The sequence below is a fragment of the Scyliorhinus torazame genome, chromosome 2 (genome assembly GCF_047496885.1).
Source record: "Scyliorhinus torazame isolate Kashiwa2021f chromosome 2, sScyTor2.1, whole genome shotgun sequence".
NCBI classification, from domain to species: domain Eukaryota; kingdom Metazoa; phylum Chordata; class Chondrichthyes; order Carcharhiniformes; family Scyliorhinidae; genus Scyliorhinus; species Scyliorhinus torazame.
Genome location: NC_092708.1, coordinates 93,905,719 through 93,925,967, shown reverse-complemented (window position 1 = coordinate 93,925,967; position 20,249 = coordinate 93,905,719). Strand labels below are relative to the sequence as shown.

At 43.2% G+C, this 20,249-nt stretch overlaps 1 protein-coding gene across 4 annotated transcripts in view; it reads right to left on the bottom strand.

The window, feature by feature from the left end:
- LOC140389741 (voltage-gated inwardly rectifying potassium channel KCNH7-like) overlaps positions 1-20,249 on the bottom strand; it is a 732,829-nt gene that overhangs the window by 280,618 nt on the left and 431,962 nt on the right. For 2 of the 4 annotated variants that reach the window (XM_072474210.1, XM_072474226.1), the window contains 2 exons: positions 15,938-16,372; positions 10,917-10,937 (listed from right to left, as the gene is read on the bottom strand). In XM_072474210.1, the coding sequence (XP_072330311.1) occupies positions 10,917-10,937; positions 15,938-16,372 (456 nt within the window). The remainder of the gene's footprint in view (positions 1-10,916; positions 10,938-15,937; positions 16,373-20,249) is intronic. The other 2 variants (XM_072474216.1, XM_072474234.1) reach the window with 1 other exon arrangement.

Here is a 20,249-nt window from a genome sequence, read left to right as displayed (position 1 = left end):
ATAGCGATGAGGACTGTCAGAGGATAAAGCAGGATTTAGATTGTTTGGAGACTTGGGAGGAGAGATGGCAGATGAAGTTTAATCTGGACAAATGTGAGGTAATGCATTTTGGAAGGTCTAATGCAGGTAGGGAGTATACAGTGAATGGTAGAACCCTCAAGAGTATTGAAAGTCAGAGAGATCTAGGTGTACAGGTCCACAGGTCACTGAAAGGGGCATCACAGGTGGAGAAGGTAGTCAAGAAGGCATACGGCATGCTTGCCTTCATTGGCCGGGGCATTGAGTATAAGAATTGGCAAGTCATGTTGCAGCTGTGTAGAACCTTAGTTATGCCACACTTGGAGTATAGTGTTCAATTCTGCTCGCGGTTGAATAAACTCGGTTTGTTCTCACAAGAACGATGGAGGTTGAGGGGGCGACCTGATAGAGGTCTACAAAATTATGAGGGGCATAGACAGAGTGGATAGTCAGAGGCTTTTCCCAGGGTAGAGGGGTCAATTACTAGGGGACATAGGTTTAAGGTGCGAGGGGCAAGGTTTAGAGTAGATGTACGAGGCAAGTTTTTTCACACAGAGGGTAGTGGGTGCCTGGAACTCGCTACCGGAGGTGGTGGAAGCAGGGATGATAGTGACATTTAAGGGGCATCTTGACAAATACATGAATAGGATGGGAATAGAGGGATATGGACCCAGGAAGGGTAGAAGATTGTAGTTTAGTCGGGTAGCATGGTCGGCACGGGCTTGGAGGGCCGAAGGGCCTGTTCCTGTGCTATACTTTTCTTTGTTCTTTGTTCATCCCCCTCCCCGGCCTCCCCAGTACCTGGATCCCTGACCATAGTCTCTGTCCTAGTCTCTGCCCCAGCTCAACCCTTGATTACATCATGGGGGTGGAGTAAAGTATCAGCCTCTCAGCCTTAAAGGAGATGCCTCCTTGAAGAGATGCAATGTGAGAGTTGGCAGGGAAGTGTCCTGTATTCTAGAGGTACAGCAATTGCTACCCTACTGGAGACCCTGGAAAAATATGGCCTCCTGTTGTGAGCCCCCCCCCCACCCCTCTCCTCTCTGTCTGACAGCACCTTTTCCTTCTCTCTTTTGCTTCTTTCTCTTTCGAGCTAAGGGGGATGTTAACTACAGCTCCCATGGGTGGAATTTAATTGAGGGACCTGGCATTGTAAAGGGAGGGGGGGTGGGCGCTGAGAGCCTACCCCTGCCCTTGCTGCTGAACCCCCTCCCTTTCGCCCCACACCCTCACTCTGTGACCACCTTCTGCCGTCACTGACCTGTGTTCTGGGATCCAGTGACAATACTAGATCGCAAGTGAGTGTCACAGCAGCAGCAGCCACTACCTCCCAAGTAGCACTGCGATTAAAAAGAGCTACTGACCTCTGATTGGCTGGCTTTTCTCAGCAGGCTCTTGATCATGTGGAAGGCCCGCCACTGTTCAGTTAAGTGTCTGCAAGGCATTTAATATGGCGTGCCTTGCCAGCTGGCAGGTGAAACCCCATTGCTTTTGAGTATCGCCACATAGCTGGCTTTGAGCAGAATCCTTGAAGTCTGAACCAAGGCCTTCACTACCTGTAAATTTCATCAACTTTAACAGCAATAGGAAATTCTGCACTTAAAATCAACAACAGCCAGTAGAAATCAACCAGCAACTAATGAGAAAATAATTGATGATCCCTGTAAATACTGCTGGTGGAGGATCCTTCCTGCTACTGAACGTGTGTGTATTTTTTAAAGAAGGCCTTGCTATAGTTGAGAAAAGAGACATTTTGGCAAAGCTTTTCATCTTGCACCCGTCAGGTCAATTCACAAGAATACCATTGATAGGGGAAAGCAACTGTATGAGAAGAGAGTGCTAATTGGTTGGCAAATGGACTCTGATTGGCAGAGGTGTTGCCATGCAGAATGCCCCAGTTTATGGTGACTGATAGCTAACTGCCAAGCATTGTTTGAAACTTAAAGCAGACAGCTTGACTCTGATTAATCAAAGCATTGACCTCAGGAATGAAAAAGTGAATGGCTATCACTTATTTTGTTTAGCTGAAACAGGCACAATGTGTGCACATATTGTTTCTGTCTGCAAAGAACAGAGCCCCATGTACTAAGATATATGTAGCTTCCAGTGAATGCAAAGGTGCCACACTGCAAGTCTGACTGGCAATCTCAAATTGGTTGTCAGCATAATTCTTACATCACTAAAGATTATTGAGTAAATGTTGCCCAATTGCAGAATAACATCTAATGTTGGGCATTGTGTTTTAAGTTTTCCAAGCACGGGCTGGTTGGGTAAAATCTGCACCTTGCCCATTGTGAACAGTGGAAGGGGCATGTTTGATACAATCTCCCGATCTTTGGGACATATGGGGCGGGATTCTTCGACCACCCCGCCGGGTCGGAGAATCGCCGGGGTTCAGCATGAAGCCCGCCCCCGCCGTCCTCCAAATTTTCGGGCGCACAGAAATCAGCCCGGCGTGAGTCGCGCCACCCGCCTCAGACAATGGCGGGGTCCGGCGTGACTCAATGGGCCCCTGGGCTGCCCGAATTCTCCGGCCCGCGATGGGCCAAAGTCCCGTCCGTCTTTTGCCGGTCCCGTCGGCGTAAATCGGAGTAGGTCCCTTACCGGTGGGACCTGGCGGTGCGGGCGGCCTCCAGGGTTCTTGGGGGGGCGCGGGGGGATCTGGCCCTGGGAGGTGCCCCCACGGTGGACTGGCCCGCGATCGGGGCCCACCGATCCGCGGGTGGGCCTGTGCCATGGGGGCACACTATCCTTCCGCACTGGAGGCTGTACCGGTCTGCCATTCCCGGTGCGGAAGCGAAGCCCTCTGCGCATGCGCGGGAATGATGCCAGAACGCGTTGGCACTCCCGCGCATGCGGCAACTTGCGCCGGCCAGCGGAGGCCCTTCGGCGCTGGTTGGCGTGGCGCCAAGCCCCTTTCCCGCCATCTGGCGGGGCGCAAACCACTCCGGAGCGGGCCTTGCCCCTGATGGTGCGGAGGATTCCGCAACTTTGGGACGGCCCGATGCCGGAGTGGTTCACGCCACTCCGTCCCGCCAGGACTGCCCGCCCTGCTGGGTAGAGGAGAATCCCACCCAAGGTCTGCATAGGCGTCACACTGGCACTGAAATACATACTTGCCAACCAATCACCCATCTCTTCTCCTGTAGTATAAATTTGTTGTTTCCCCTTATATTTTTTCAAATTAATTTACAGGATGTGGGTGTTGCTGGTTAGGACAGCATTTCTGGTCATCCCTAGTTGCCCTTCAGAAAGTGGTGGTGAGTTGCCTTCTTGAACCCCTGCAGTCCTTGAGGTATAGGTACACCCATTGTGCTGTTAGGGAGCGAGTTCCAGGATGTTGTCCCAGCAACAATGCAGGAACGGTGATATATTTACAACACAGGTTGGCGCGTGGCTTGAAGGAGAATCTCCAGGTGGTGGGGTTCCCAGGTATCTGTTGCTCTTGTCGTTCTAGATGGTAGTGATTGTAGTGATTGTGGGTTTGGAAGGTGTTGTCCAAGGAACCTTGGTGAGTTACTACAGTGCATCTTGTAGATGATACACAATGCTACCACTGTTTGTCGGTGGTGGAGGGTTTGAATGTTTGTAGAAGGGGGAGCAATCAAGCGGGCTACTTTGTCCTAGATGGTGTTGAGCTACTTGAGGGTTGTTAGAGATGCACTCATCCAGGCAAGTAGATTCCATCACACTCCTGCCTTGTGCCTTGTAGACGGTGGACAGGCTTTGGGGGATCATGAGGTGAGTTACTCGCTGCAGGATTCCTAGCCTTTGACTTGCCCGGCTAGCCACAGTAACAATATGCCCAGTCCAGTTCAGTTTCTGATCAATGGTCACCCCCATGATGTTGATTGGGGGTTGGTATTTTTTGGAATTGCCCGAATAAGTGGAAGACAGAAACCTTTGCCACTGTGTTTATTTTTTCATCAATATTCAAGTTCTATACAACCAATTGATTAGAAGGCTAGGGTTTAGAGTTCGAAAGTGGTACCTAGTATAAATCAATGTTACACACTGCTTGACGTCATGATCTCCATATTCTGCACACTCCGACATGTGCTCCTAATGCCACACCAAAATAACATTAGGCATCACCGACGCCATAAGTGGCAATGTATGCATGGAATAGACAGCATGGAATAGAATGCGGCTCGCTGCCGCTGCCAGCGAGGTCGGAGAATGTGGCGCTCAGCCAAATCTCCGTTCACTGCAGCGGGACCGAAGAATCCCGCTGGTTTGAAGGGACGGAGAAGGGACAGAGAATCACAGTCAGCATTTTGTACCCAAGGTGACAGTGAGAAACTGAGGTGTTACAGAGATAGATTTTGTGGCCAAGAATCTGCGTACACCCCACAGTGGAAATATTTACAATTAATACAAGAAGTAACATTTTATGAAAAGCCTTTGCTCGGGTGTACGTATGTAACAACTTGATTAAAGAATACCTTCAGATGAAGGCTGGGGTATAAACCCAATCCAGCCTGTGTTGGTGTTCATTGTCGACAGGAACAGCAGTATTAATTTCATGTGCCTGCCCTATTCCCCTTTCTCTCCTTTCCCCTTAACAACTTAACTTCATGGTTCTCAGAAGCTGAACTGGTCTCTGCTTCAATCATTAACTCTGCTAATGCGTTCATTACCAAAGTGACAACAACTTGCATTTATCTAGCTCCTTTAACATAAAACATCTCATGGTGCTTTGCAGTATTGTAATCAGATGAAAATTATACTCCATTATCTTACATCCCTCAACTGCTGGAAATGATCTATTTTTATCTGCTTTCTTCCTAAGTTTAAGCTCAGAGGACTGGTGCAGGATGACAGGGTCATGATTGTTGCTGGGGTAATGAGCACAGACATTCATGATGCGCTGCCTGTGGTTGCAAACCAGCAGTACACAGAGGGAGTTGCATCCCTTTCAATTGGTAAGGAAGCCTGGCTGGTAACAAGGAGATCGCAATTTGTGTGCAATATGGCATTTTGTGATCTGGAGATATCTAATATGTGGATGAAGCCGTATGCCCTATCAACCTGCTTTGCTCTGTTCATAGAGGAGAAGCTGCAAATGTTTCTTCTGGGATAGACAACCTTGTTGACCTCCCTCAAACACTGGCCCGAGCAGACCATCCATGTTAACTTGCAGCATGTCCCATTCCCCTTTCATCCCTGTGCTCACTGACCTACACTGGCTTCTGGTCTTGACCTTAAAATCACCATCTTGTTTTCAAAATGCTCCATGGCTTTGCCCCTCCATATCACTGTAATCCCAAAACTCTTTAAGGTATTCGGGCTTCTCTAATCCTAGCCTCTTCTGCAGTCCCAATTTCTCCACCATTAGTGGCCATGCCTTCAGTTGCCTAGGCACCAAGCTTTGGATTTCTCTCCCTACACCTCTCCGCCTGCTACCTTGCTAAGACGATCTTTAAAACCTTCCTCTTTGACCGTGTTTTTGACAATCTGACCTAAAATCCCCTTACTTGGCTCAGTGTCATACTTTGTTTTATAACACTTCTGTGAAGCACCTGGGGATGTTTCAGAATATAACTTGCTGTTGTAGCCCAATTATTTTTGGAGTCAGTTTATAGCAATACATTCATAAGACCATAAGACATAGGAGCAGAATTAGGCCACTCAGTCCATCGAGTCTGCTCCGCCATTCAATCATGGCTGATATTTTCTCATCACCATTCTCCTGCCTTCTCCCCATAACCCCTGATCCCTTGCAATATCTTTCTCCATTTGCACAAAATGAATTTACTAGAGTGATAAAGTACAGTGGAAAATACCTAGAATTTGCAAAAGAAGTTTGAAATAAGAAACCAGCAACTAACCCATAAGTACTTAATATACAAGTGCTTAATATTGTGCTGGTGTGGTAGACTTCCCACCAATTAGCACATGGTGAATGAGGTGCTCGATACTCAAAAATTCAATTTAAATAACAAAGTTCTTCCCTTTAAATAATCTCACAATGCTCTTACAGTAACCTATCCACCTTATCCAACATGGTAAGGGATGGAGTAGGCTGGTTAATGCCTGACAAATGGACACATTTCTCAGCTAAATACTCCACAGGATTTCAAAGAAAAAAGAATGATTGAATAAGCTGAAATGATGGCAAAAGAAAAATAAAAGCACTATAGACAAAAATGTTGTGAATGTTTTCAAGACTTTGTAGTGTTTTTGTAAAAGCAGACTTTGCTCATTTGATTCCAATATAGTTAGAATGGATTGAGAATGTGGATCCATAAGATTAGTTCCAATAAAATGCTACGGTCTTTCAATGTAACTGCATTGCTCCTAATTGACATTTTAATCATCTGTTAGTCTCTATAGCCTTGAAAAAAATCCACCTCTTCTGCTGCTATAAAATGAATGAAAGGTTGGCTCCAATGGCAGGAATAATATTCTATTTGTGTAATGATGTATCACATTTAGCTCTATTAATGCTTTCAACACCTAATCATCAAGGCAAGATACAGTGATCAACAGTGACACAATCACTTCAGCCAACAATGTGATATTGGACGATATCTAAATGCCAGTTCTTCTGTTAAATCTGTTTGGGTTCTAGAATTTAGCAGCAAGCGTTTAAAAAAAGCTCTTGTGCTGTATGTTAAAGTCGCATTTGTCAGCAAAAATAAAAGGCCCGTCAATTGATCTTTCGTGCTAAAATGCATGTTAAATTTTGAATTCTTAAGTGATTCACTGCGCAAGGTCTTGGTGTTATGTTTCTGCAACAATGGCCATTAATTTACGTACGCGACAGAGCCAATGACCTACAGCACCTAATGCTGCCAGGAATCTGCTTGCACTTGCTGACATCATTTTGACCTGACAGGTTAATATATCTTCTTCACAGCTGGTGGGATAAGTGGAATTTGGAATGGGAATTATAACTGCTGACGCAAAAAATAAATAAATGTAATTTGATTGGTCCTTTCCTTCAAAAACACTGACCCAGTAAACTGTTCACACACAGTTACTAATTAAAATTTTGCGAGATAAATATATTAAAATAAATTGAAAGGGTTGAGAGGTTTGACTGATACGTAAGCATGATCTCAGACAACGATGCTGAAAAGGCAGTGACCATTTTGAGTACGCTTGTTGTAATTAATTAATTGCTTCTATTTGTGCAAAAACCATATAGTAACAAGCTATTCTGTTTGGAAGAATATGGGTCTAAACATAAATTCTGTACAAATATTAACAGCATGAGTGGAGGTCACGTGAAGGACACTGCTCAGATAAATATGCGCACTTGTGTAAAAATGTGCAAGTAAAAAGGTAAAGGAGGTCAATTATGTTGTACATAATACCTCATGGTTTGCAGTCTAAAATTATGAGAACAAAACGCTCTGGAATATTTGAAGTCACATTTTAGTTTCTCCTCACAAATGGATGAATGTGTTAAAGTGTGACCGTGAAAAAACTGCAGACAAAACATCTTTTTTAAAATTATGAAAATAAGTAATCAAAAGAATCGGAAATTAGACTCAATGGAATGAAGTATGTGATCTGCACGCATGCATCTTATTTCAAAATTAGAGGAAGCATACCCCCTGCCATCCAGGAGCGGGAAACTATTATTAGAAAGAAACACAGAAGGGAAGTTGTAAGAATAGTCTGCTATAAACAAACATTGTAGTAATAACCTATTATGTTTCATCAGTCACAATTTGTAACAGTCTGACCTACTAATAACAGAGATTGTGAAAATTATAATGTCGACCTACATCTTTGCCACCCAACTATTTTTTAACATCACAAATAAAACCATTGGGGACTAAGGTTTCTGTTAAATTTTAAAAATAAACATTTGGTCTAATTTTTTGCTTATCATGGGGTTCCTTTTAACCTAGCCTACCGAATGGGAAACTGAGGGGGCTCCGGTCAGCCACCTGTTTTACAGCCCACACTATTCTATAATTAAAGATATAATTGGGCAGGGTGTAGAACAGCTGGCTAATCTGACCCCGTTTCCTACCAGGCAGCTCAGATTCAAATTACCCCCAATGTTTGCTGTGCGAACAGTTAAATTCTCCCATCATTTGAGCACTGGAGGCAGGATGGCATTGCTGGGCTCAGTACAAAGGGCTTGCAGGTTAATTTAACAGGCTCTTCCCTTATCAGTCTCTGGGAAACAGATCCATAAACATTGGAGTTATCTCTTTCTTAAAAAAAATATCAGGACGTGGACAAGATCTGTATTTATTGCCTATCCCTTGTTGCCTTTGAGAAGGTGGTGATGGACCTACTTCAATCTAATTTTTCTTCCATCAGCTTCTAAAGGCACCCCCCCCCCCCACATTCACACTCAAGCTCTCTGACTAATGGCATTGAGTCCCGATTAGGGCGGGAGCTGTAAACGTCCATCTGTCCACAAAAAAGGTTCATGAACCAGTAGAATAACGGTGGATACTGCAAAATCTGCCTAGCTGTCTTTAAAATTAACTTATAAATTAAATATTCACAATTGTCTCTGCATAGCCAAAGGGGAAAACTATACATTTATGTTCTGATGTTAATCAGGGTTGTTAGTGAAAGGCCTACTGCAGGTAGGTTTTTCCAGTAAGGGACTGAAAGTGTCAGATACTGTTTCTATAAACCGATATGACATCATGAAAGTAAATATATTCCTTTTTTTCATAATTTAGCTTTTCCAAATTAAGTGGCAATTTAGCGTGTCCAATTCACCTACCCTGTACATCTTTGGGTTGTGGGGCGAAACCCACGCAAACACGGGGAGAATGTGCAAACTCTACACAGAAAGTGACCTAGGACCGGGATCGAACCTGGGACCTTGGTGCCGTGAGGCAGCGGTGCTAACCACTGTGCCACCATGCTCCCCCAAAAATAAATATATTTTTCAACTGAATAAATACAGATTTAAGCTATGATGTGCTTGGCGTGGTCGTAATATGCTTAAGTTGCGTTCTACAGGAACAATCAACACTATCATAGACTAAATGTACAATAATGTATGTAAAATTAGAGAGGATGTAACAATACACAGGACAACCAACGTATGCCAGTAGAGTTTTGTTGGAGTCAGTCACCAATTTTGAAAGTTTTATTTTTTGAAGAAAGGGTGGACTGACTTCCAAATAATCATTCTGTGATGGTAAAAGAGGAGGTTTACCACAATACATGTGATAACAGTGCAATTAAATTTGTTTAAATGCTTTCCTTCATTGGCTGAGGCATTGAGTTTAAAAATTGGCAAGTCATGTTGCAGCTTTATAGAACCTTAGTTAGGCCGCACTTGGAATATAGTATTCAATTCTGGTCGCCACACTCCCAGAAGCATGTGGAGGCTTTGGAGAGGGGGAAGAAAATATTTATTAGGAGGTTGCGTGGTATGGAGGGTATTAGCTATGAGGAGAGGTTGGAGAAACTTGGTTTGTTCTCACTAAAACGACAGACGTTGAGGGGCGACCTGATAGAAGTCTAAAAGATTATGAGGGCCATGGACAGAATAGATAGTCAGAATCTTTTTCCCAGGGTGGAAGAGTCAATTCCTAAGAGGCGTAGGTTTAAAGGAGATGTACGAGGCACGTTTTTTACACAGAGGGTGGTGGGAGCCTGGAGCTCGCTGCCAGGGAGGTAGTGGAAGCAGATACGATAGTGACTTTTAAGGGGCGTCTTGACAAATACAGTACGAAGTCTTACAACACCAGGTTAAAGTCCAACAGGTTTGTTTCGATGTCACTAGCTTTCGGAGCGCTGCTCCTTCCTCAGGTGAATGAAGAGGTATATTCCTTCATCTGAGGAAGGAGCAGCGCTCCGAAAGCTAGTGACATCGAAACAAACCTGTTGGACTTTAACCTGGTGTTGTAAGACTTCGTACTGTGCTCACCCCAGTCCAATGCCGGCATCTCCACATCTTGACAAATACATGCATAGGATGGGAATAGAGGGATGTGGTCCCCGGAAAGGTAGGGGGTATTAGTTCAGACGGGCAGCATGATCGGTGCAGGTTTGGATGCCTGAAGGGCCTGTTCCTGTGCTGTAATTGTCTTTGTTCTTTGCTCTTTGTTCCTCTTGATGTGCTGTTGTCAAAGTTTCTTATGGAGATCAGGGATTAGAATGGAGCTTTCTACACCTTTTGGTCTTAGCTTTATATTCTCTTCATGCTAAGTCAAAATTCTCAAACTTGTCTGTGAGTCTCAGTGATGTACTAAAGTTAACAATTTCTGATTGATTTACTGTGGTAAAGACAGCCAGCAGCAATTTGCTCGAACATTCCTCCTTTTCAAATCATCATTTCAATTACATATGTGATTTATTTTCTTTGCACTGTTGTCAGCGATAGAGAAAACAGTAACCCTGAATTTCTATTGCAAGATAGCAGTAAATGGTCAAAATTCCCTTCTCTGTTATTAACCTGTTCAGTATAAATAGGTTAACAACTCTTCATGCATAAAGGGATTTCAAGTAAATAGTTGTACATTAATATTTTACATTGTGATATCAGTCCAAAGAGAAGTAAAAATGTTAACACTTAGATCTGTGACTGCAAATGTGTTAAATTTTGCCTGTTCAATCTACTTTGTTTTAAATAATTACCAGAATTATTTGACATTAGACAAGTATTTCAGTTCATTACCCTGATATCAATTTCAAATTACAATGCTGCATCCTAGAAAAAGGTGGACACTTTTATGAAGATAAGTAACAAATATTTAAGGCACTATAATAATTGATAAAAGTCCAAAGAAGTATAAATTCTCAGATCTAAACAATTCATTACTCATCTTATTGGCATTAGTCAAACCTTCCTGATCTTGCAGCAACATAATATATTCATCTACTCCAGTCAAAAAACACGCAGATTAATGTATTGAAGTAACATTATTTAAATAAGAACATGCAAGTTTAGTTGAAAATATTACCTTTAATATTTCGTCCGTTGTCTATGTTGCACCACAGTGACAAGTAAGAAAAAAGAAACAAGAAAGGCACAAAATACTAAAGTGTAAATTTAAAAACGAAATCATTTTACTTCCGAGCTTAAATGTAAGTGCACAGTCCTACAAATACTCCAAACTCTTACTGTAAGGGCCTCCATGGTTATCATATCTGCAATGGGGCCACACAGCCTTTGGGTCTGAATCTTTCATGATTCATTTTGTGCTATTTCATGGGGTATGCATTCAAAGGGAACCTCATTATAAGTTGCAATAAGTTTATGCAGAACAAATCCCATCACAGCATGTGAAATAATTCCTTTTCAAAGATAGGGCTATAATGAGAATGGAGAGTTGCTGTGAAGAATGGTATAAAGAACCAGGGGCTTGACTACACCCATTAAATTCATACACTTTTCTGCTGGCTGGTTTCAAATATACATCAAAGATTGCTGATGAATGGGTTGATGTTTAATGTTTCAGTCTTTAAGGGCGGGCGGGATTTCCTGGCCCCCCTGCAGCATGTTTTCCGGCGACAGAGGTTGCTCGCCATTGGCTGTCGACAGGATCTTCTGGTTCTGCCGATGTCTACGATACTTTGCGTGGCTTGTCCGTCCCGCTAGCTGGGAATCTATTGCGGGGGATGCCCTTGGTGGGAATGGAAGATTCCAGCAGCGGGAAGGGAGGGAAAATCTTGCCCAAAGTTGGTTTTCTAATTTAAACCTGTAATATCTGCTACATGTAAAATGGCAGAGTTTAGTAACACTATTTAAATACTCAAGGAGGAAAAACTGTGATAGACTTGAACCATTACTGTGAGTGGGATTTTCAGGTACAGCCTGCCGCTGGAAAGTCAGTGGACTTTTGGCTGGGCCACCTCATCGCCCATGGTGAGTCCCGTGATGCTGGGCCTGCATATCTGGACTTATGAGGCAAGATTACACAAACTACGGTTGTATTCCCTGAAATTTAGAAGGCTAAGGGTGACATGATCAAACTATTAAAGGAAACAGATAGGGCAGATGGGAAGAAACTATTTCCGCTGGCTGTGGAGTCTAGAGCTGGACCTTTCAGGAATGAAATTAGAAATAGTTTCTACATGTAACTCTGGTGATCTTTGTGAGGTTGACTTCAGGATGGAAAGCATAGTGTCCACAAAGGCACTTGAAGCTAGGTTCAACAAAGCTAAATTTATTTACATTACTTAAATTAAAGTTCAACACTTATTCCTATAGTAAACAAATAGATTATATTAAACTACACTCACTAACACTATCTCTATACTCTAACTATACCTATATTCTATCCTCTCTAGCTCTACTGGGCACTTCACTCCAGTCTCCTCTTCTTTACTCCACTCTCTCCCAGAAGCCTAAGAGAAGAGTCAGTGCCTTTCATAGTACTGTCCCTAGCTCCATCTAGTGGCTAATTGTAACACAACATTAACTCTTCACATGCTGTACATTTCTATAATGTCACAGTAACCAGTGGTAAAAGTTTGGAATTCTGTATGGCAAATAGCAATTGGTTTCAGATCAATTGTTAATTTTTAAACTAGGATTTACAGATTTTTGTTAACCAAAGGTATTAATGTATATGGGACATAGGGAGGCATATGGAGTTATATTGCAGATCAGCCACAATTTCATTGAATAGTAGAACAGGCTTGATGGCTAAATGACTTGCTCCTGCTCAATGTTTGTGTGCTGCAGGCCTCAAAGACTGTATACTCAGCGAACAATTTAACCATGACAACCACACCAGCAAAATGCATTGCACCACACTCACTGTTACACAATCACTTTGGCCCAAATCTTCTGATCAGCGGTGGAGTCGCTGCGTTTGACGATGATCAGACCAAAATCTACCCATTTACATGAACGTTAAAAAGGCCAGACCTCTGATCCATGATGCAGAAGAACTCCCTCAGTACAGGAATCCATGCAGAGGGCAGCAATGAGAATGTGCACAGAAGCCACACCCTCTGTTTTATTTCACTAAGGTAAGTTTAAATATTCACTGTGAATGTCAGTGACTGGATAATGGATGGATGTTAGTGAATGGATAAATGATGGAAAGGGCAGGGCGGTAAGGGTAAGGTAATTGCACAAGTGGGTAGTGTGGCAGGTGGGTAGCATGGTAGGGTAGCACATGGGTAAGGTGATAGGGTAGCAGGTGGGTAAGGTGGTAAGGAAGCAGGTGGGTAAGATGGTAGGGTAGCTGATGGGTAGGGTGGTAAGGAAGCAGGTTTGTAAGGTGGCAGGTTGGGTTGCAGGTGGGTAAGGGAGGTGGAGGTCATCAGGGTGTTAGGCAGGGTTGCAGGTGATAAGGTGGTTGATGTCAGGTGGCAAGGGGCAAGGTTGGCAGTGGGCAGTTGGGCAGGTAATCAGGGTGGCAGGTGGGTAGGTGGTTTGGGAGCTAGCCAGGTTGGGGACTCGTCATGCCAATTCAGGGGATGGTCAGGTGGTGGGGGGGGGGGGGGGGGGGTAGTTGGGTTGGATTGTCAAGGGTAGTCGGTTTGGGTTGTGTCTGGGGTGGGAGTCAGGAGTGGTCATTGGGGTGGGGGGGGGGGGAGGTTAGCTGGGAGTTCAGTGCGAGTGTTTGGAGGGTCAGTTGCAAAGATTCCCGGGAACTAGACTAGGATTTTTCCATCTAACATTTCCTGGGCAATTATTTTGCTAAGTATGTCAGAACTGTCCAAACTGTAGCTCAAGTCTGAGACTTCTTCAAAGGGTTCTGGGCAGCAGGTGAATTTCCCATCTGTAGTTAAAATTTCTCAGACAATTCCCATGGAGTCAGTGCACTAGGACATCTGCAGGGTCCCAGCCTGCATTTGGGTTGTGTGTCTGGATTCCGCTGATGTGGAGACTGGAAGATTTGGGCCTTTATTTCCCATATTCAGCCACCAGTTCAGGAAGACAGACTGGCAACACCCTGCAATCCCCTTTGCATATTGTAATCCACAGCATTATGGCAACAAGTTGATTGTACATGAGAGCAGACAGAACGTTTGCTGTTCTTCAGCCATTTTGATTCACTCCACGTCATATCTCAAAGTGGATGAACACATTGGATACAGCAAAGGCTGAGGGCCCTGTCAATATCACAACTGTACTACTAAAGACTTATGCTCCAGGACTAGTCATACCCCTGGCCAAGCTGCTCCAGTACAGCTACAACACTGGCATCTACCTGACAATATGGAAATTGGTCCAGGTATATCCTGTCCCCAAAAGCAGGACAAATACAATCCAGCCGTTTCCCATTCCATTAGTCTATTCTCAATCATCAGAAAAGTAATGGAAAGTGTCATTTAAAGAAAAAAAATTTAGTGTACCCAATTCATTTTTTCCAATTAAGGGGCAATTTAGCATGGCCAATCCACCTACCCTGCACATCTTTGGGTTGTGGGGGCGAAACCCATGCAAACACGGGGAGAATGTGCAAACTCCACACGGACAGTGACCCAGAGCTGGGATCGAACCTGGGACCTCGGCACCATGAGGCAGCAGTGCTGACCACTGTGCCACCGTGCTGCCCTGGGAAGTGTCATTGACGGTGTTCTGAAGCAGCACTTAATCATCAATAGCCTGCTCAATGATGCTCCATTTGGGTTCTGCCCGGACCAAGGTCAGCTCCAGACCTGGATCCAAGCATGAACAAAAGAGTTGAGCTCAGGAGATGTGCTGAGAGTGACTGGCTTTGACATCAAGGCAGCATTTGACCGAGTGTGACATCAAGATGCCCTAGTACAATTGAGGTCAATGGGAATAACGTGGAAAATGTTCCACTGATTGGAGTCATACCTAGCACAAAGGAAGGTGGTTGTGATTGTTAGAAGTCAATCATTTCAGTCCCAGGACATCACTGCATGACTTCCTCAGGACTTGCTCGACTCAACCATCTTCAGCTGCTTCATCAAGGATCTTCCCTCCAACAAAGACCAGAAGTGGGGATGTTCACTGGTGATTTCATAATGTTCAGTGCCATTTGCTACTCCTCAGATACTGAAACAGTACCTGTCCACATGCAGCAAGATCTGGCCAACATTCAGGCTGGGGCTATGAATTAGCAAATAACATTTACAGCGCATAAATGCCAGGCAACGACTACCTCCAATAAGAGAAAATCTCATCATTTCTCCTTGACATTCCATGGCATCGCTATCACTGAATCTCCCACGGTCAATATTCTGCGGTTAGAATTGACTCAAATCTGTATGTGGGTAATATTGAGGAGGTGAAATATTGTACAGCTGTATTGTTGATGGATTTAAAGGGGCAACCTAATGTAACTCACTCCATATAAACTATCATTTATTTTACGTTTACTGGGCTTCCTCTGGTAACTCATAAAAAAGGTGATTCACTATAAATATATAAGGTCCTAAAGCACTCACCCTGAATATAGTGATTGTCTGTATGACACATGTGTAAAAATGCTGTCACGTGTAAAAATGCTGTTAAGAGTGACTCATACTATATAAAATTACTTTCTATAGTAATTCACAAATGGCTATTTATAATGACTCAACCGATACCTGACTCATTGCACAAAAGGCCTATCTACTGACTCATTTTCTATAGAGACCATCTATAGGAATCAACTCTCTTCAGGGCATTAGTTTTGTTGCTTTTTCTGTATTAAGAGACCACCAATTGTGAATATCCTACACACAGTACAATGATTCACCCTGTGCAAAGGGTCTGTCTAATTTTGATCACCAAATGCCGCAGCAGTGACTCACGAAACATCACTATAGGAAACTGTGGAAATTTCAAGGCACAATTTTTTAACTGACAATTTCATTTGTTGTCCATCCATATTCCCCAGAAGGCAGTAGGATCTGGATATTGAAAATCAGGATTTGTGGACGGAATGATTGAAACATTAACCTTTTTAACCATGTGATTAAATCGTTTGCAAGTCAAATTATCCTGAAGTAGCAATATAGCCAAATTGAAACTCACAGAAAACCATCCTTTGTAAAGCACTAAAATGCCTACCTTCACTTGCATGTCGATCCCTAAATATAATCCTAGAGTTAACGTGATATCCTTCAATATCGTGGACTGAAGAAGCTCTCCTCATACTGCACACACTTTCTCTTGACTGACTGTACGTGAGACCAGAGGTAGACTGCAACGTATCGGGATTCAGTCCATCCCAGTGTCGCTTTGGTGAAGAATGATCCAGTGGTCCTGGCAAATTTACAAATGGCGGAGAGCTACCCGTCTCTGTCAATGCTTTAGTGTCTTCAAACTCTGAAGGGCCGCAGCTTTCACTTGTGGGGGATTTCAGGTCTTTCATGGCCAAGGAATCATCGTTTACTTGAGACGGCTCCACTACAACCACATCTGGATCCTCTTGGGGAAGTGATTGTTTGCTAGATGTGAGAAGTCTTATTGCAGGCAGCTTTAGTCTGAAAAACCTTCCTCGGCCTACAGTAAATGAAATAAATGAACATGAACAAGGAATACCAACCATTTGTTTACTCATACTAAAATACCCAATAATAAGAACGCACAGAAAACAAAAGCAGACACTGACAATAGCAAACACATGCCATATCTCTCCATCTGCTACTACATTTAAAACAGAAATCACTATTCCTTGACAAGGAATATAGGGTTGATATGCACAAACAATAAAATCGCAATCTGATCAACATTGAAAATATTCACAAATGTTTAATTGATATGCCAGGGAACGGTTTTAAGAGTTCTGTGCGCACTGACGAACATTTTTGAGCATAAAGTGCAATTTTGATTTTGGATTGCATTTCACAGTATATAATGTTGACATCATTTTCTGGGCAAGTGCGTTGACAAATAAAGGGAACAAATCACACTGTGGACACTGGGATAAATTACGAAAATGACGGAGCTTATATATTGTCATGTACAAGGTATCACAGTTGTGCAGGAAAGGCTGGTTGGACCATGGAGTCTATTCCTGCCCACCATTCTTCATGTGTACAACTAAAACTGGCTACTAACAAGGAAGTAAAAACATTCCTCAGTATGTTTTGCTGTGCTGAGAACCTAAATTTTTAAAGAAAACCTGAGGCGAAACACAAACATTACATCATGAAAACCTGCACTGAATTGACAAACAGTTGGGATTGAGATTCTAATCTTGATGATACTGACATTCTATTTAATTTCACACTTTTAGATTGAGCGTTGTGAGAGCCAAACAATTTCAGTGACTGATGAATCACCTTTGTCAGCCTCTTGATGAAGTGGTAAGTCTACAGGAAGTTGAGCATTCACACTCTTGATCATTGTGCTCACAATGTTCTGAACCATCATTTTTCAGAATGAAGAAAGTGCACGTGCAGACTGGGAAAACACTTCAGATTCCAGAACTGCCACCTTTCATTATTCAGAGATTGTCTTTGACAATGGCTGTAACACATGTTGAGGGTTGAGTGAGTGCAACGATAAATTTGATATTTGTGGCCCTTGGATATTTAAGATCTGTGCTGCTACAGGAGCTTAGTACCTACAAGTATTCTCATTTTGCAGGAGCCTTTGATTATCTTTGTCTTGATGGTCCTTTCATCTGACAAATTATTGTTGCACTTAATGCTATCGTCTGCAGGAAAGGCGTTTGTCAAGAAAAATAATGACTGCTGACAAATTATTGAATGAATGCTCAACGTGCTCGTATGACCTTCCTCTGTCCATTATTTTAACGCAGGAATGAATTCATTTGCCTTACACAGATTGACAGACCTTTCAAAATAACAAGAGAACGGAATTTCATTCAAACCTCTTAATCATTCTTCTGCTCACATTAATTTCAGTCACTTCTGTGACACTTCTGTGCTTCATTTCTAAAAACAAACTCAGCTCACTTGAAAGGTAGAAAGAAACCAAGAGGTAATTCGGTGATCCTGCACTCTCAGGGGAAGCAGAGTTCACAGAGATTATGGGTTTGAGAATTGACGCCAAACATTTTAGCCGTAACTCCAACTTGTCTTCCCATTGGTTGCAGTTTCTCCACAGGGAGTCCGAGGGCACACTGCTGAAATGTTGAAATCTATGGTAAAGTTGCTAATGCCAGTAAAATCCATAGAGAATCCTAGCCTGACATGTGTGAAAAGTTTCAGTGATATTATTATACCCCTGAAACCAGTTTTGTCCAGAAAGACCTATTAATAATGCAAATGCCAAAACCAGAATGAAAAATGCGACCAAGCACACATTTTTAATCATGAAAAATGTTTCTTTTCCAATATTAACAAGACAACATACAGCCTTCTGAGGAATTCACAGTGTGCTATGTGTTTATCTCCGAGGACTTAAATAGCACGATGTGTATCGTTGAACCATCATGGTTTTTACAAACCTCCAACTCAGTGAAAAAAGAAATAAAACACCACACGCAATAAGCTTAAAGTCTGAATATTTGACTCTGTGATTCCCAAAGGACTTGTACCTTATTCCAATTATTTATGCATAATGCTTAATATGCGAAATATACAAACATCATAAGAACTATATACATATACACATGTCTGCTCACCACCACATCTGCAACATCACCGACTTCGCTCCTGCCTCAGCTTATCTGCTTCTGAAACTGTCAACAGCGCCTTTGTTATCTCTAGACTTGGCTATTGCAACACAAACATGGGGCAGAATTTTCCATTCTGGAGACTGAGGCCAGGATTTTCCGCTCTCGTTCGCATCGGGTGGGTTTGACGACGAGAGCGGAAAATATAGCGAGACGGCCAAAGTCGCATTTCACATTGGTGTAAAAGCAGGAAGGAATCATCCCCTCCCCCAGCAGAGGCAAGCGGTGTTTCCCGTTGATCAACATTGGGAACCTCATTGTAATACATTTCCATGTCATTATCAGGTCCTTACATAAGAACATAAGAACATAAGAACATAGGAGCAAGAGTAAGCCATCTGGCCCCTCAAGCCTGCTCCACCATTCAATGAGATCATGGCTGATCTTTTGTGGACTCAGCTCCACTTTCCGGCCCTTGCACCATAACCCTTAATCCCTTTATTCTTCAAAAACCTATTTATCTTTACCTTAAAAACATTTAATGAAGGAACCTCCACTGCTTCACTGGGCAAGGAATTCCATAGATTCACAACCCTTTGGGTGAAGAGGTTCCTCCTAAACTCAGTCCTAAATCTACTTCCCCTTATTTTGAGGCTATGCCCCCTAGTTCTGCTTTCACCCGCCAGTGGAAACAACCTGCCCGCATCTATCCTATCTATTCCCTTCATAATTTTATATGTTTCTATAAGATCCCCCTCATCCTTCTAAATTCCAACGAGTACAGTCCCAGTCTACTCAACCTCGCCTCGTAATCCAGTCCCTTCAGCTCTAGGATTAACCTAGTGAATCTCCTCTGCACACCCTCCAGTACCAGTACGTCCTTTCTCAAGTAAAGAGACCAAAACTGAACACAATACTCCAGATGTGGCCTCACTAACACCTTATACAATTGCAGCATAACCTCCCTAGTCTTAAATTCCATTCCTCTTGCAATGAAGGACAAAATTCCATTTGCCTTCTCAATCACCTGTTGCACCTGTAAACTAATGTTTTGCGACTCATGCACTAGCACACCCAGGTCTCTCTGCACATCAGCATGTTTTAATATTTTATCATTTAAATAATAATCCCTTTTGCTGTTATTCCTACCAAAATGGATAACCTCACATTTGTCAACATTGTATTCCATCTGCCAGATCCTAGCCCATTCACTTAGCCTATCCAAATCCCTCTGCAGACTTCCAGTATCCTCTGCACTTTTTGCTTTACCACTCATCTTAGTGTCGTCTGCAAACTAGGACACATTGCCCTTGGTCCCCAACTCCAAATCATCTATGTAAATGAAATGAAAATCGCTTATTGTCACAAGTAGGCTTCAATGAAGTTACTGTGAAAAGCCCCTAGTCGCCACATTCCGGCGCCTGTTCGGGGAGACTGGGACGGGTATTGAACCGTGCTGCTGGCCTGCCTTGGTCTGCTTTCAAAGCCAGTGATTTAACCCTGTGCTAAACCAGCCTCCTTCCACCAGAATCATACCCCCACATCAGAAAATATGTACAAAGCAGCGTGATGTACAAATGGTCTTAGAAGGTGGCACCTGGCAAACAGTATTCCGAGGGGAGCTCGGACATGAGCGCAGAACTCAGGGGGAGACGGTCATGCAAGGGTAATGCCAGGATAATTTTGGGGTGCCAATTTGATGCCAGGGAGTGCCAGGGTGGGATGGGGGTTTGGTGCTATGGGGTGCTTCTGAGTGAAGAATGCTACCTGATGTGCTTGCTTTGCACTGGCATG